The 13,398-nt window shown below is 39.4% G+C and overlaps 1 protein-coding gene across 2 annotated transcripts in view; it reads left to right on the top strand.

Annotated features, from left to right (window-relative positions):
• Nca (neurocalcin homolog) overlaps positions 1 to 13,398 on the top strand; it is a 501,567-nt gene that overhangs the window by 470,148 nt on the left and 18,021 nt on the right. For both annotated transcript variants that reach the window (XM_065217349.1, XM_065217347.1), the window contains exon 3: positions 5,269 to 5,387. In XM_065217349.1, coding sequence (XP_065073421.1) covers positions 5,269 to 5,387 — 119 coding nt within the window. The remainder of the gene's footprint in view (positions 1 to 5,268; positions 5,388 to 13,398) is intronic.

The following is a 13,398-nucleotide window of genomic DNA, read 5'->3' as shown; positions in this document are numbered from 1 at the left end:
AATATTTTTTACAGCAATTATTTTTTTTTATTTTTTTTTAAACAAGTACTGATGATTCTTGAGTCAATTCGTTAGTAATATGCTTGAAGGAAATTAAATCATTTGCACTAGGGGAAATGGCTCTAATATTGGCCTATGGATCTAAGATTGGGCCCATTGCTAAAAATCTGCTATTTATCAATTGTATCTAGATGAACGCGTCATTGGGACGGTACTAATGGATATTTTTGGTCACTATTGAAAATATAGTCGATTGTTGAATTTATGTATGGGCCCAAATTAGGGACATTTAGGCTGACATTACATACATTTCCCCTATTTGTTTTGTCTTGTGACCGAACATCAGTATTTCGATTTGGGGTTACTTTGATAATCCTCGTTGAATGTAGAAGAAAATGCGTGAATCTCAAATAATTTAGTTCTTGAAATATGCAACTTTGGATTTGTATATAATCAGAAAGCATCATCAGTAATAAAAATACATCGTTTAATTTCTGATGGCTATATTAGAAATACATTTCATAAGTGATGATTTGAGTGCTTTTTCAAACAGTCGATAAACAAGAAATTTATTTTTAATATGTTTGTAAAATATGTAGCACATACAATACAAAAACTATATACCATAACAACGGAAATGCCCTGATCTACAATACGGAACCAATGTTTCCAATTCGGGCGCAGAGAGTAAATTTAATCATTGTATTCTGCTATAAAGTTACCCGCATTATCAAAGATATCCCGTTTTACGGAATAATATGGAGGGATTTCAAACTAAAATGTTCTGATCGCGAGATATTCACGGTCAGTACCGAAATTTTGCATAACTATCCAACCCATTTTGTGTGTGTGTGCTGCTGATTTTCACTGCTGCCCAATGCTTAGGTAACTTTCATAAATAACGTAGTAGTTCAGGGGGAGAGGGGTTTCTTAAGTGGTGACCGGCCATGTATTAGGTATAGCAAAACACGCTACGAGGGGGAAGGGTTAATTGGTCAAAAAATTCTGCGTCATTTAAGGATGGTCCCTACTTTTACTTCCAAGGCTGTGTCCCAATGGGCGAGTTAAATTTAACTAGTAGTTGAAAGTGACAGATGAGTTATCGAATAACCCTGCTATTCGAGCGTGGTTATTTCTGACCGACTAGAAGTTAAATTTTGGCAACCGTGGCTGAGTTCTGTTTGAAAACTGATCAATTTTCGGGATTTTGGAACATTGAAAATAGCTTACGAAATGTCATGTTTAACCACGAGTTAAATTTAACTCGGCGATTGGGACACAGCCAAAGAAGTAATTCTCGATTACTTTTTCGAAGAGACTAATCATCTTTTATAAACAACGCATTTGATCGCCGATTTGGCGTAACTGGTAGCCCACCCACGCATGCTAACACTACCATCAGATAGGGGAAATTTTCCCCTACCTGATATAGAGGTGTCAGTATGCGTGGGCGAGCTTTCAGTTAGGCCAAACCGACGATAAAATGCGATGTGTAAAAGCTGATATGTCCTTTCAAAAAAGTAATCGAGATTTATAGAACGCGGGATCTTTATCACTCAGACAAGAAGGTTGATTCACTTCGAAGCGCTTGCACCATCAAGGCAACGGCACTGCCAGCAGCCAGTGATCTCGACGGGAACGACGCGAGGTGGAAAACTGCTGCGCGCTTGACAGGAACCGCTGCCTTCCTACTACTACTGCTGCTGCTGCTGCTACTGCTGCTGCCGCTGCTACCTGCGGGTGACGCCTTCCGAAGCGAAAATGCAACGCTCTTTTATAACTTTTCAGATTCAATCAGCACGATGTGCAACTAAATGGTACTCGATTATGACGATTATGAAAACAGTGATAAAATTATCACTTTTTACTTGTACAATTTTCAACAGCTTTTTCATAGAAAATTGGAAAAACATTTATTGTAGCAAATGTTGAGAGTTATTTCCTATCGATTGATGTATATGGATTTTAATTACATCTATAAATGACAAAGTTATAAGCGTTCAAAACCTTACACCTTTTCGTGACGGTCGCAATTTTAGATTTTTGCTTTACCCCCGTACCTTCCCGTAAGACGTAGTCTACGTCAAAATAATTTGCAGCATTTTTCCAGATATCTAGCTTAAACCTCTTATGTTGGCAAAGCCTGAGATCTTACTGATCAACTGTGTCATGGAATATTTTTTTATGGTCACTAGGCCGAACTCTATTGAGTTCAATGGGTCATTAGACTGAATTGTAAAGAGTGAGAGATGGGATTGAGAAAATGTTTAAGATATCTTTAACTTGATACTTGATACATTTCATATAATCACTCCACATTTGATGATCACTTCCAGTTGACTTACATAATGGACTCTCAAATTCATAATTATTATTAGCTGACCTATAATTGTGGGATGGCTGTTAAACGAGTCAAAACATCGTTAACATCAACGGTTTATTATTTAATATATCATCCAAGTCATTTTGTTTAATTGTACGCTCAGAAGATAATTAACCGACACAAAATCTTTGAATTCTCACATATTTTTTAACAAAATTTGATTAACCTGGATTTTTTTAAATTTGTTCCGAGAAAACCGGGAATTGCAAAATGAAAATTAACTGACCACTCTGTGAACTGTATTGGCTTTCTACCAGGATGGAGGTAATCAAATCAATTTGGGTGCACCTAATTATAAGGGTAGACACAGCTATATCCAGTTATATAATTTTTGGTTCTTAAGAGGTTTAGAATGGACTTAAGACCATAATAAAATCGAAAATGTTGCTTGGGATTCACTCTCTAAGCAAGTAAATCGAGCGTCACTTTTCAAATCGCCTTATCGGATTTTGTTAACAATCACTTCAATTTACTATTAACTGCTAGCTTACCCACGCAAACATACACAACTATTAGGTAGGGGAATATTTCTCTACCAGCTGGTGTTGTTAGTTTGTGTGAGTAAGCTAGCAGTTGCCACAAATTGTCGATTGAAGTGATTGCTTACAAAATCAGATACGTCGATTTGAAAAATAAGGCTTGAAATGTATTCTAAACCAAGTGGATGAGAATCCGGTATCGGGATGGTCAACCCTTTATTTTTGATCATTTAATGATAGGGTAAAGCTTTACTTCGTCATTATATCCCATTTCCATTCTATGGAATAGAAAACATCAATAATATTTGTGATTTCAACGTGCACAACTCAATAATACATTTGTTTTGCAACTACAGTTCAAAAGTTACAAAACTGAGCATATAAGAGCGCTAAATATCTTATTCTTCTTCTTCTTTCCTTTATTTAACGTCGGTCTCTGTTCCGCAATCTAGTGCCAATCACCGACGGACATCGATTGCCATCTATTGACGGCAATCGAATGTGCAGGAATGCACCTGCGTAGGATATCGCACCCATTCAAACATACATGGGCCGGGACCAACGGTTTTTCTTCCCTTCCGAAGAAAGACGTGACCAGAGATTTTTATGCCTCAGAAAAATCCCACCGACCTCGGCTGGGATTGAACCGAGACCCATTGGAGTGAGAAAGCAGTCAAGCTTACCACTACACCACCGGCGCCGGCAAGAGCGCTAAATATGAATATTCACACCAATTGTTCTCAAAAATATCTTCCTCCGTATGACGAAGAAAATCCGTTTGGACAATGCCTTTGGACATGTCAACAATTTGTAACCAAATAAATGTTTGGTTCATATCCGTTTTAAAAAGAACGGTAAAGCGCGGGTTGTGCACAAAAATCCTGCTGTATAGCAAATATAACATTTGTTACGGACAACGGCGCCGATGGTGTAGTGGTAAGCGTGATTACCTCTCACCCCAGGAGGCCTGGGTTCAATCCCAGTCGGCGCCGCCGGGATGTTCTGAGGCATAACATCTCTGATCACGCCTTCCTTCGGATGGGAAGTAAAGTCGTTGGTCCCCGGTTCATGAGTTGATGGGTCGATAGGTAGGGTCCAGGTGTGGGAGCTGCCTTCCTGGCACGTCGGTAGCATTGGTGCTCAGCACGGAAAACAAGATCGACGGAAAAAACAAAACAAAGGAAAAAAAAATTGTTACGGCTTGACGATTTCCACTAATTTTTTATGAGATTTGTGTAATGATAATTATGTCCGGTTTGGTATAAAACACATTGGCGCTCATTTTATTTTTTTTAGCACTTTTTCACAAAAACTTAATGATATTATAAAAAGAGAGAGAACGAACATTAATCTCGGGGACACTCTCGAGTCCCTTTGAATCTCGAAGGAGATTACGGCAAGGTGATAGAATATCGCGTCTGCTATTCACCATCGCGTTAGAAGGTGTGATCAGAAGAGCTGGGATAGACAAGAGTGACACGATCTTCAGGAAGTCTATCCAGCTTCTTGGCTTCGCCGATTTTTGTATAATGGGAAATCCGTTTCGATAGGAATAGAGAGTAGGATTAACTGAATAAGTCTGCACATTGTATACAAACTACGCATATCTGTAAAGGATGAGCAATTAAGGTGCTACAATTTAATGGACATTACCAATCCTTCCCTATACATTCTACTATAGGCGCCAACATTCAACTGAACGATATTGTTGATTGTATCTGAATCTGAACTACCCTAAAAGTGCAAAAAAGTGTGATAGTGCACGTTTCCGTCACATCGTTTTGGTGACCTCGGCGCACTTTTTGCGTCATTAGGAATAAGTGCACCGAAGTCACCAATACGATTAAATGGAAACTTGCATGTCTATCTCATTTTTGCATAAGTGCAAACTCGCTTACATGCCCAGGTTTGTGAGAAATGCGCTATATTAATTAAACTTCTTCATCAAAAGCTGAAATCCTTATTTTTGAAATGAAAGATTTGTGAGCTCGGAAAAAATATGGCAGCTCGACGGGATTGACCAGTGTCCATTCTTTATTCTGAATATCAATCATCAAATATTTTTTCATCCTTATCTACATAATAAATGACCTTAAATGTGAACTGGTTTCTTTTCCGAGAAAACACAAGACACATTCCGAAATTTCCAATAGAAGCCCTATTTACGAGTAAAGTTGCTGAAATCAACTCATCCAATCAAGGTGGGCTATAATTTATGAAAATTGTATTCCGTTTTCGATTTGTATGACGCATCCGGCCCAGCGTATCATTTTCCGCAACACCAGAAAATCCGAATGCCAGCCATAAATAAATACTGTTACCTTGAGAATAAATTCATCGCATATTCATTGTTTCATTCTATTTCTTTTTTCTCCCTTTCTCATTTCCAATTTCCACCCAATTTAGACGCAGAGATACAAGAATGGTACAAAGGTTTCCTGAAAGACTGCCCCAGCGGCCACTTATCGGTGGAGGAATTCAAGAAAATTTATGGCAACTTCTTCCCGTACGGGGATGCGAGCAAGGTAAGCCGGCGGCGTGACGATCCGGAAAATGCTTCTTTTTCTGATCACAATCTACCCCATCCACACCTCTATCTGCTTTCTCGGTTGCCATTTATCACCATCTGAATCCGCTTCATACAACAGCGTTAATTCAAAGCCTTAGATCCTTTGAGATCTCATCTCATCTCCGCCCCTGCTACTGCCGCCATCTCTCTCTCTTGACCACATGTTGCTTGGCCGGTTCGGTTGTTACTGAATATTTCACAGACCCAAATGCCAGACTAGCTAATGTTATCTTATTACCGACTGGGGTCGGCACGGCAACGGAACATCTTAAATCACGCGAAAATTGCAAAGCCATTAAACATTCAGTTGGTTGTTGTTCGTTCTGCAAAGGATAATGCGCTGGCACATACAGCCAGATCCTCCAGTCGTAGGCCAGTTGAAGATGAGGTAAGGAAATCCATGAATAGGGGCTGCGGGGGTGTTGGAGTTGTCGGGTTTCTTTTGCCCACTCGCCGAGAGAATCCGGTGGGAAAATCAGACGGTGGTGTTTTGGTTCGGTAAATGAACCAGTCAGACTGCCATTGCTGCTGGCGAAGATAAGGATTACGCTTGTTGTTTTTGTGCGGAGGGAAAATTGCGATGGACTGTGGTGGATTGTGAATTTATGGGATGGAAAATGGGAAAATAACGTGGATGCCAGCAAAAACACTGCAATGAACGCTGGAGGCTTTAATATCAGGTTATTGATGCAAAATAATTATATTGAAAAGATATAATAAAAGTGATAGTGGATTAACGTCGAGTACATAATATAAGAAAAGTGAACGGAAGAACAGAAACACCATACAATTCAGGAGAAAAGATCTAGTAACTGAAAACCTAGCGATTTATTCTCAAAATTGTTGTTTTCTTGTGATGTTCTTTTTCTTACAACAATCCGCAATTTGAATTTGAACTCAAGATTTTCGAGGTTTACAGCTTTCCCCCGAAGAACACGTTACCCACTGAGTTGCACCCACCGCTTTGTATCGGTGGGTTTTCAACCAAGCGCTCTGATTTTCTGCGAGTGACTAGTTCTCCATTGAACCTACTCACATGCAAAAAAAAGTACAAGGGTCTGTGCATAGGGGCACGAACGGAAGCTTGACGTAGGAGTGCTAGTAGACGGAACAAATATGTTGAGCCCTTAGTTCTTTTAATTGATCGATAATCTATTATCTTAACTCTTTTCGTTTTTGAATTGGTGGCCCTGAAAAGGACCGTTTGTTGTTTTTTCGAGGTGTCCATCGAAAGGGTTGTTGGAGTTGGAGGGTACGGAACGAATAGGTACGAATCGCTGTTGCCTTTTGACGCTCCTTTTATTTTTGCGCTATTTCTTGATATTGCTGTTGTATATCCTTCAGTGGATGGAGAACTAACACGAAATGCATAAACGTGCTACCAATTGACGTCTGCGGAAGGTTTAGAGCTGTATGATTTACGCAAGTTTATTCTCTCACGGAGACTCAATGACCCAAAGCTGATAGTGATTTTCCGAACACTGCTATTGGCACTAATTGATGATTCTTTGCTGTAATTTCTCTCGATGGTTCAAAAATATTTCTATTTTGTGAACCTGTTTTACCCGCCATCTAGAGATATAGTGGCCCTGAATAAGGCCATTAGGGATCCAAGAGATTTACATGCTGGTACTTTTGGGATGGCGTGCTTACACCATTGCACAGCGGTTGAAATTTTGCAGGGGATCAATATTGTAGTCAGCCTATCGGAACTGCAGCGGAACGTCCAAAAGATGGTGAAGCTCCTCAGAGAGCCTCCGATGTCCGCGTCCTTCAGGGTCCTACCAAATGTGTGGTGACCATTTCCGTCGCAAATGAAACTGCCATTTTGGATCGATGCAAACAAACTGGTGTACTTGGGTATCTCCAGCAGAGACAGCGTGCTCAGTTGGCTTTCCTGGCAGCAGCATTACGCAGATGATTATTGTAGTCAAACTCAGTTGTGTAACGTTCGAAGGATGTCGTTGCCGTTAATAATGCTTCTCATTTCGATGTCCGCGTTCACTTTCTGGTTCTTTCAAATAAGTTGTAACGACTGTCCCTACAGCTAATGGAATTACAACTGTTCACACTCACTGAATTACAATCTGTTTTACACTTACAGAATAGCAAATTAGGCCCCTCTCTTTTGGAGTATTTTTCATCACAGCGTTCCTAGTTGCAAGTATATGGCAGCATTCATATCAGACCAAGACGTGCTCCGACCAGGATTGAATTTGATTGCTGAACAACTTCCACTTGACTCTTCAACACCAGTGCAAGTCGATGCCAACCGGATGACGGTGGCCCAGTCATGCTGCCTATTGCGGGAAGCCGTTCCTCCGGTCGATGTGGGTGCATTCGTCGTCGTTTTCGTATTGATGCGATGCATGCTGTTCCACTCATACGTCGTTTGCGACGCTTATCCGTCCATTGCTCGAAAGTAAATGACAAAGAAAACGATTTGGCAAGCGTTTTTATTACCGCTGCTTTTCTCCTCCTTTCATTGGTGAAATGGTGAGCGGTCCACCGAGCGGCCATTCGATTATGTGAGCATGCACAATGTGTCGAATGTTCGATTTGCGCTCTATCGTTACGTTCGTGTTTGGGATTTTTCGTTACATGTCTAAATTTTGATTTTTTTTTTTAATGTGACCCCCAGTATAGAAATTAAAGGCGTAGTCCTACGTCAAAATCAGACCGACTGGTTGGAACCCCGCCGAGAAAAAGTGGTGGGTGCAACTCAGTGGGTAACGCTTTCTCGGGGATAGCTGTAGTACTTTCAGCAACGTGAAATTGCCAAAACCTTAATATTTTGGCTTATTAAATTGCGTGGTCTTGTGGATATCCGGAATCACGAGGAAAAACGTCAATTCTTAAAAGTTGACCTAGAGACCCGTGATTTTTTTTTCTGAATTGCATACAAGCATGAGCATAGAAGAAATATGCCATCACTACATCCTTTGTGCTATCGGGTAGCCAGAAAACGGTCCAGAATTATTGGAATCAAGTCAATCCTGAAAGTAGACCTAGAGATTCGTGTTTTTTTAGAAAATGTAAAACTCCATATTGATTCGATCCCCCGGTGGCCATAAACGCCCGTCTGGATATCCGGATTCACCGGGAAATTTGTTATTTCCTAAAAGTGGTCCCAGAGATCCACGATTTTTTTTCTAAATTGCATAAAATATTGAGTATAGAGGAAATATACCATCACCAAATCGATTCTGCAACCAAGTGGCCAGAAAACGATCTCCGGATATCCGGAAACACCTGGAAAATGGTCAATTCCTGAAAGTAGACCTAGAGATCCTCGATTTTTTTTCCAAATTGCATACAATCATCAGCATAGAGAAAATATGCCATCACCATATCGATTCTGCTGCTGGATGGCCATAAAGTGCCCTTTTGGATGTCTGGATTCACCAATTCCTAAAAATGTTCCACGACTTTTTTCTTAAATTGCATACAATCATGAGCTCAGAGGAAATATGCCACCACCATATCTATGCTGCTTCCGAGTGAACAGGAAACGGTCCTCTGGATATCAGAAATCACTGGAATCAAGGTCAATTTCTTGAGGTAGACCTAGAGATTTATGATTTTTTAGAAAATATGAAGAACCTTCAGTTGAGAAGCGATATCGCAGCTCTATATTGATTCAATCGCCCGGTGGCCATAAAACGCCGATCGGGATATCTGGATTCACTGGAAAATTGTTTATTTCCCAAACTAGTCCCAGAGATCCGCGATTTTTTCTAAATTGCATACAATCTTGAGTATAGAGGAAATATGCAAATTACAAAGAGACTTTGAATTATTTCTGCAAAAGGGCAATCAATCAAAGCAAATCAAAATCTTCCGCAAGTTGTAAGAGTTGCACTCGGTCAAACCATTTAAGAAAGTGTAATTTTCACAATTTTCAGGTGTTTCAGCGTCACAGCTTGCAAAAACCGTACTATGTTTGCATCAATTGTGAAGGAGAAAACTTCAGACGAAGAACCGTTAAGTCAGATTACTTATGCTATTTTTGTACGTAAGACTCATCATAATGTCGAGTAAAATGTAACACTTGCGGAAACACCATTTGCCATTATGGTGGTGATATATGTCTTCTATACTCAAGAGTGTATGAATTTTAGAAAAAATCGGGTATCTCTAGGACTACTTTTGAGAATAGGTAACTTTCTCGATGAATCCGGATATCCAGAAAGGTGTTTAATAACCACCGGGGGACCAAATCAATATGCCACTGCGATAATAAGGTTCTTCACATTTCCTAAAAAACGCGGATCTTTAGGTCTACTTTCAGGAATTTACCATTTTCCAAGTAAATCTGGATATCCGCAGGACCACCTTCTAGCTAGCATTAGCAGAATCTACATATATGATTATGGCATATTTTCTCTTTGCTCATGATTGTATACAATTTAGAAAAAAAATCGCGAATCTCTAGGTCTACTTTCAGGAATTGACCGTTTTCTCAGGTATTCCGGATATCCAGAGACCCCTCGGTGACAGAATTGATATGGTGAAAGGGGCTGTAGACCAATTTTAGAGGTTTTAGACCCCTCCCCTCCCCCGCGTAGACAATCATCCATACTTTTTTTGAAAATTTGTATGGGCCGTAGATATCCTTTAAACACCCCACCCCCCCCCCCCCCATATAAAGAGTCTACGTAGTTTATTAACAAAGCATTTTCCCAGTGAATCTGGATATCCAGAAAGGCATATAATGGCCACGGGGGGACCAAATCAATATGTCACTGAGGTATATATTCTCAACTAAGGTTCTTCACATTTTCTAAAGAAGCACGGATCTCCAGGTCTACTTTTAAGAATTGAATTGCATAAGTGATTCGCATCATTGAATTACATAAGTGATTCTGGATATTCAGAGGACCGTATTCTGGCCACTCGTTAGCATAATCTATATGTTGATGTCGTATTTCCTCTATACTAATGATTATACGCAAGGTAGAAAAAATCACGGATCTTTAGGTCTACTTTCTGGAATTGACTAATTTCCCGGTGATTCCGGATATCAAGAGAACCGTTTTTTGGCCACTTGGTTGCAAAATCGATATGGTGATATATTTCCTCTATGCTCATGATTGTATGCAATTTAGGAAAAAGTCGTGGATCTCTAGGTCTTCTTTCAGGAATTGACCATTTTCCCGGTGAATCCGAATTTCCACAGAGCCACTTTTCACGGGTTTTATCGTTCCGATTGGCCACCCACAACTCAAATCGGTTCCTTGTCTGTTCCGTTTGAAAGTAGATAGTCATACGATACCTTTCATGTAGTGGCTCAATTTTAAGATGTGGTAACCAAATTGCCGAGAACCAGTCATGTCAACATGAATCGACACGCATTTTGCTCGGGGTTTTTCCGTTCCGGCTGGCCAACTACAGATCCAATTGGGTTTCTATCTTTTCAAAATAAAATAAAATATTTTTCGATCATAATCATGGGTCATCGCATTGCTGAGAACCAGCCATGTCAACTATGAATCGACACCTCGATCGACACGCATTTTGCAGCCTTAGTACTAAGAGGAAGTTTCGATGGCTTGGTATTAAGTCAGTTAATACGTTTGGAAACTCTTCAGTCGCTAGAGCTATGGTCATAGCGGATACGTTTCAGGGAAGAATGGACTACTCTGCTATTCTTGAGTCGGTTGATTTGAACGTTCGTCCCAGGCCACTGCAAAACTATACGATACTGAGGCCTACCTTTCCGACGAACAAATTACAGACAACATAGCGCTTTAATAATTTTACTAAAATCAGCTGTTCCTTAAATAAGATAGTTTAAGCATCATTAGGATCTATGTTTTCTGCTGGTGTTCTGTATTAATAAATGAGAGACAAAAATGGCTACCGAAATGGTCTTAAGCGCTCAACTGATTTTTACAAACGACAAAATACTTCTATAATTTTCTGATAGGTAAATTAACTTTTTTAACCTTGAAATACAAAATCTCATAATTCTTCAAAATGGGGATGAAATACTCAAACAGTGTTGAAAGGGCAAAATATGAAAGATTTTTTAAGGGAATTAATAGAAATCACTTAACCCTCTCAGACTAAGCCCACAGAGTAAGAAATGCCTAGTTTGATACAATTTTCCCATCAATCCCACCCACTGTGCCTAGAGTTCATGGAAACAACCCACATCGGATGTACATTGAGCATCTTCTCGAGGGAACTTAGCGTTAGCGTTGTTATGATATACTTCGTAGATTGGATACTAGCGACCAGGGGTTGAAACTGTTGACTTTTTTTTACTACACTCGCTTCGTTGTCGTGCGTGACAGTCTGTCTGGTCTACTGTCATCTCTCTTACACAACACAAACGGTAGAACAACATTCGAGAAAATTATCAAATAACTATCATACGACATGTGCGATTTCATTCTAATTCCTCAGTTTGGCGTAAATTAAATTATTTCTGATCAGAAATGTTATTATTAGGACATCGTTGCTTGCTATTTTCAGGATTCACACAAGCACAACATCAGCGGCTCTTATTATGAGAAACACTAAAATTCATACATTCGCGACGATCTTCGGCGACAGTGTCGTATGACACAGCCTGTCATATGACATTTTAGTTTGGTACTGTAATTTGATAGCTTGTTTTGCAAGTGTCGAACGCAAAGGCAGTGGATTATCACAGAAAATGTGTCGACTACGGTGACCGCTTACAAGACTGCTAGCGACACTCACGACTTTTTTGAAATTTTCAGTCAGACTACTTTCAGGAATAATGCTGGATAGTAGACATTGATTCCAATCTAAATAAGAATACCAGAAGCATAACTGTCACTATTCACGAACACGTCCATCTTTACCATAAATTCACCGTTAAAATAATAATTTTAATATCACATCAAAGTTGATGCACTTCAATCGTGTCGAATATATGGTGTTATATTATTTGCCAAAAAGGACAACATTATTGTTAATTCAGTGCATGAACTGACTTTACGCTGCTTTTACTGCATTTGTTTATTTTTGTGACCATAAAAATAAGATGAGATTTTCGACATGATTGAAGTGCATCCTCTTGGATGTGATATTAAAATTTATTTTTTTGCTGTGTAGGGATAGGGAAGGAGATGTTGTTGAAGTATTTACATAACGAGAGGTCACCGACATCCTTATAAGCGCTACGGAGTTGAAGGGTTGGGTAGGGTATTCGGTTAGGATTCGCCACAAATTGGCGATGCTACCAAAAGTACACACTTAGAAATAATTAATTTTACACGTGACGGAATCAAGCTTTGACATAAAAGATGAGACGTAAACAAACATTTCATGTAATAATAAGTGCTCCGAGACTGAAAAATTCGTTGCTCGATGAAAAGTACCTGACCTATATTTTGCGTCTATTATGACTCAATTTTATGTCAAACTTGACGCTCGTATATGTCAGTCTCAGGGCACCTACATTTACATCAATTTTTCTAAGTGTGTATTTATTATTTATGTGTTGCTTATTTAATCGCTCTATAGCTGACCAGGGCTGGAAAGCACCTCAGAGCGTTAGCAAAGCAACTTTGTGCATTAGGATGGGTCATTATGATCATTTTTTCAGAACAATGTTTTTTGGTTCCATTTGGGGTCCCAAATAACTGTGCAAAATTTGGGGACAATTGGTTGTAACCCGGCTTTCCGCATTACGTTTGTAATATGTATGGAAATTTGGTTCTTTAATTTTGAAAAATATATCGGTTTTTATATATCATCTGAAAGAGCTTCGCACGCACTTTCATCTCGATTTTTAAATCATGATTTAAAGCAAAATAATAACTTCACTGTACTTTGACTATATGTTTTTAGTATTACTTCTACGTGAAGTCAACGATTTACATAGTTGAAGATGCTAATTTCAAATAACAGACTGTAGTGGTAATTTTTATACGATAGATGGAGTAGATGAAAGCATAGAGTTGATAGGGTAACCAACTTGAATTGGACCC

Source organism: Ochlerotatus camptorhynchus, unplaced genomic scaffold, assembly GCF_037179485.1.
Source record: "Ochlerotatus camptorhynchus isolate MF236.1 unplaced genomic scaffold, CSIRO-AGI_Acam_v1.1 ptg000074l, whole genome shotgun sequence".
Lineage (NCBI taxonomy): Eukaryota > Metazoa > Arthropoda > Insecta > Diptera > Culicidae > Ochlerotatus > Ochlerotatus camptorhynchus.
This window is presented reverse-complemented; position numbering and strand designations above follow the sequence as displayed.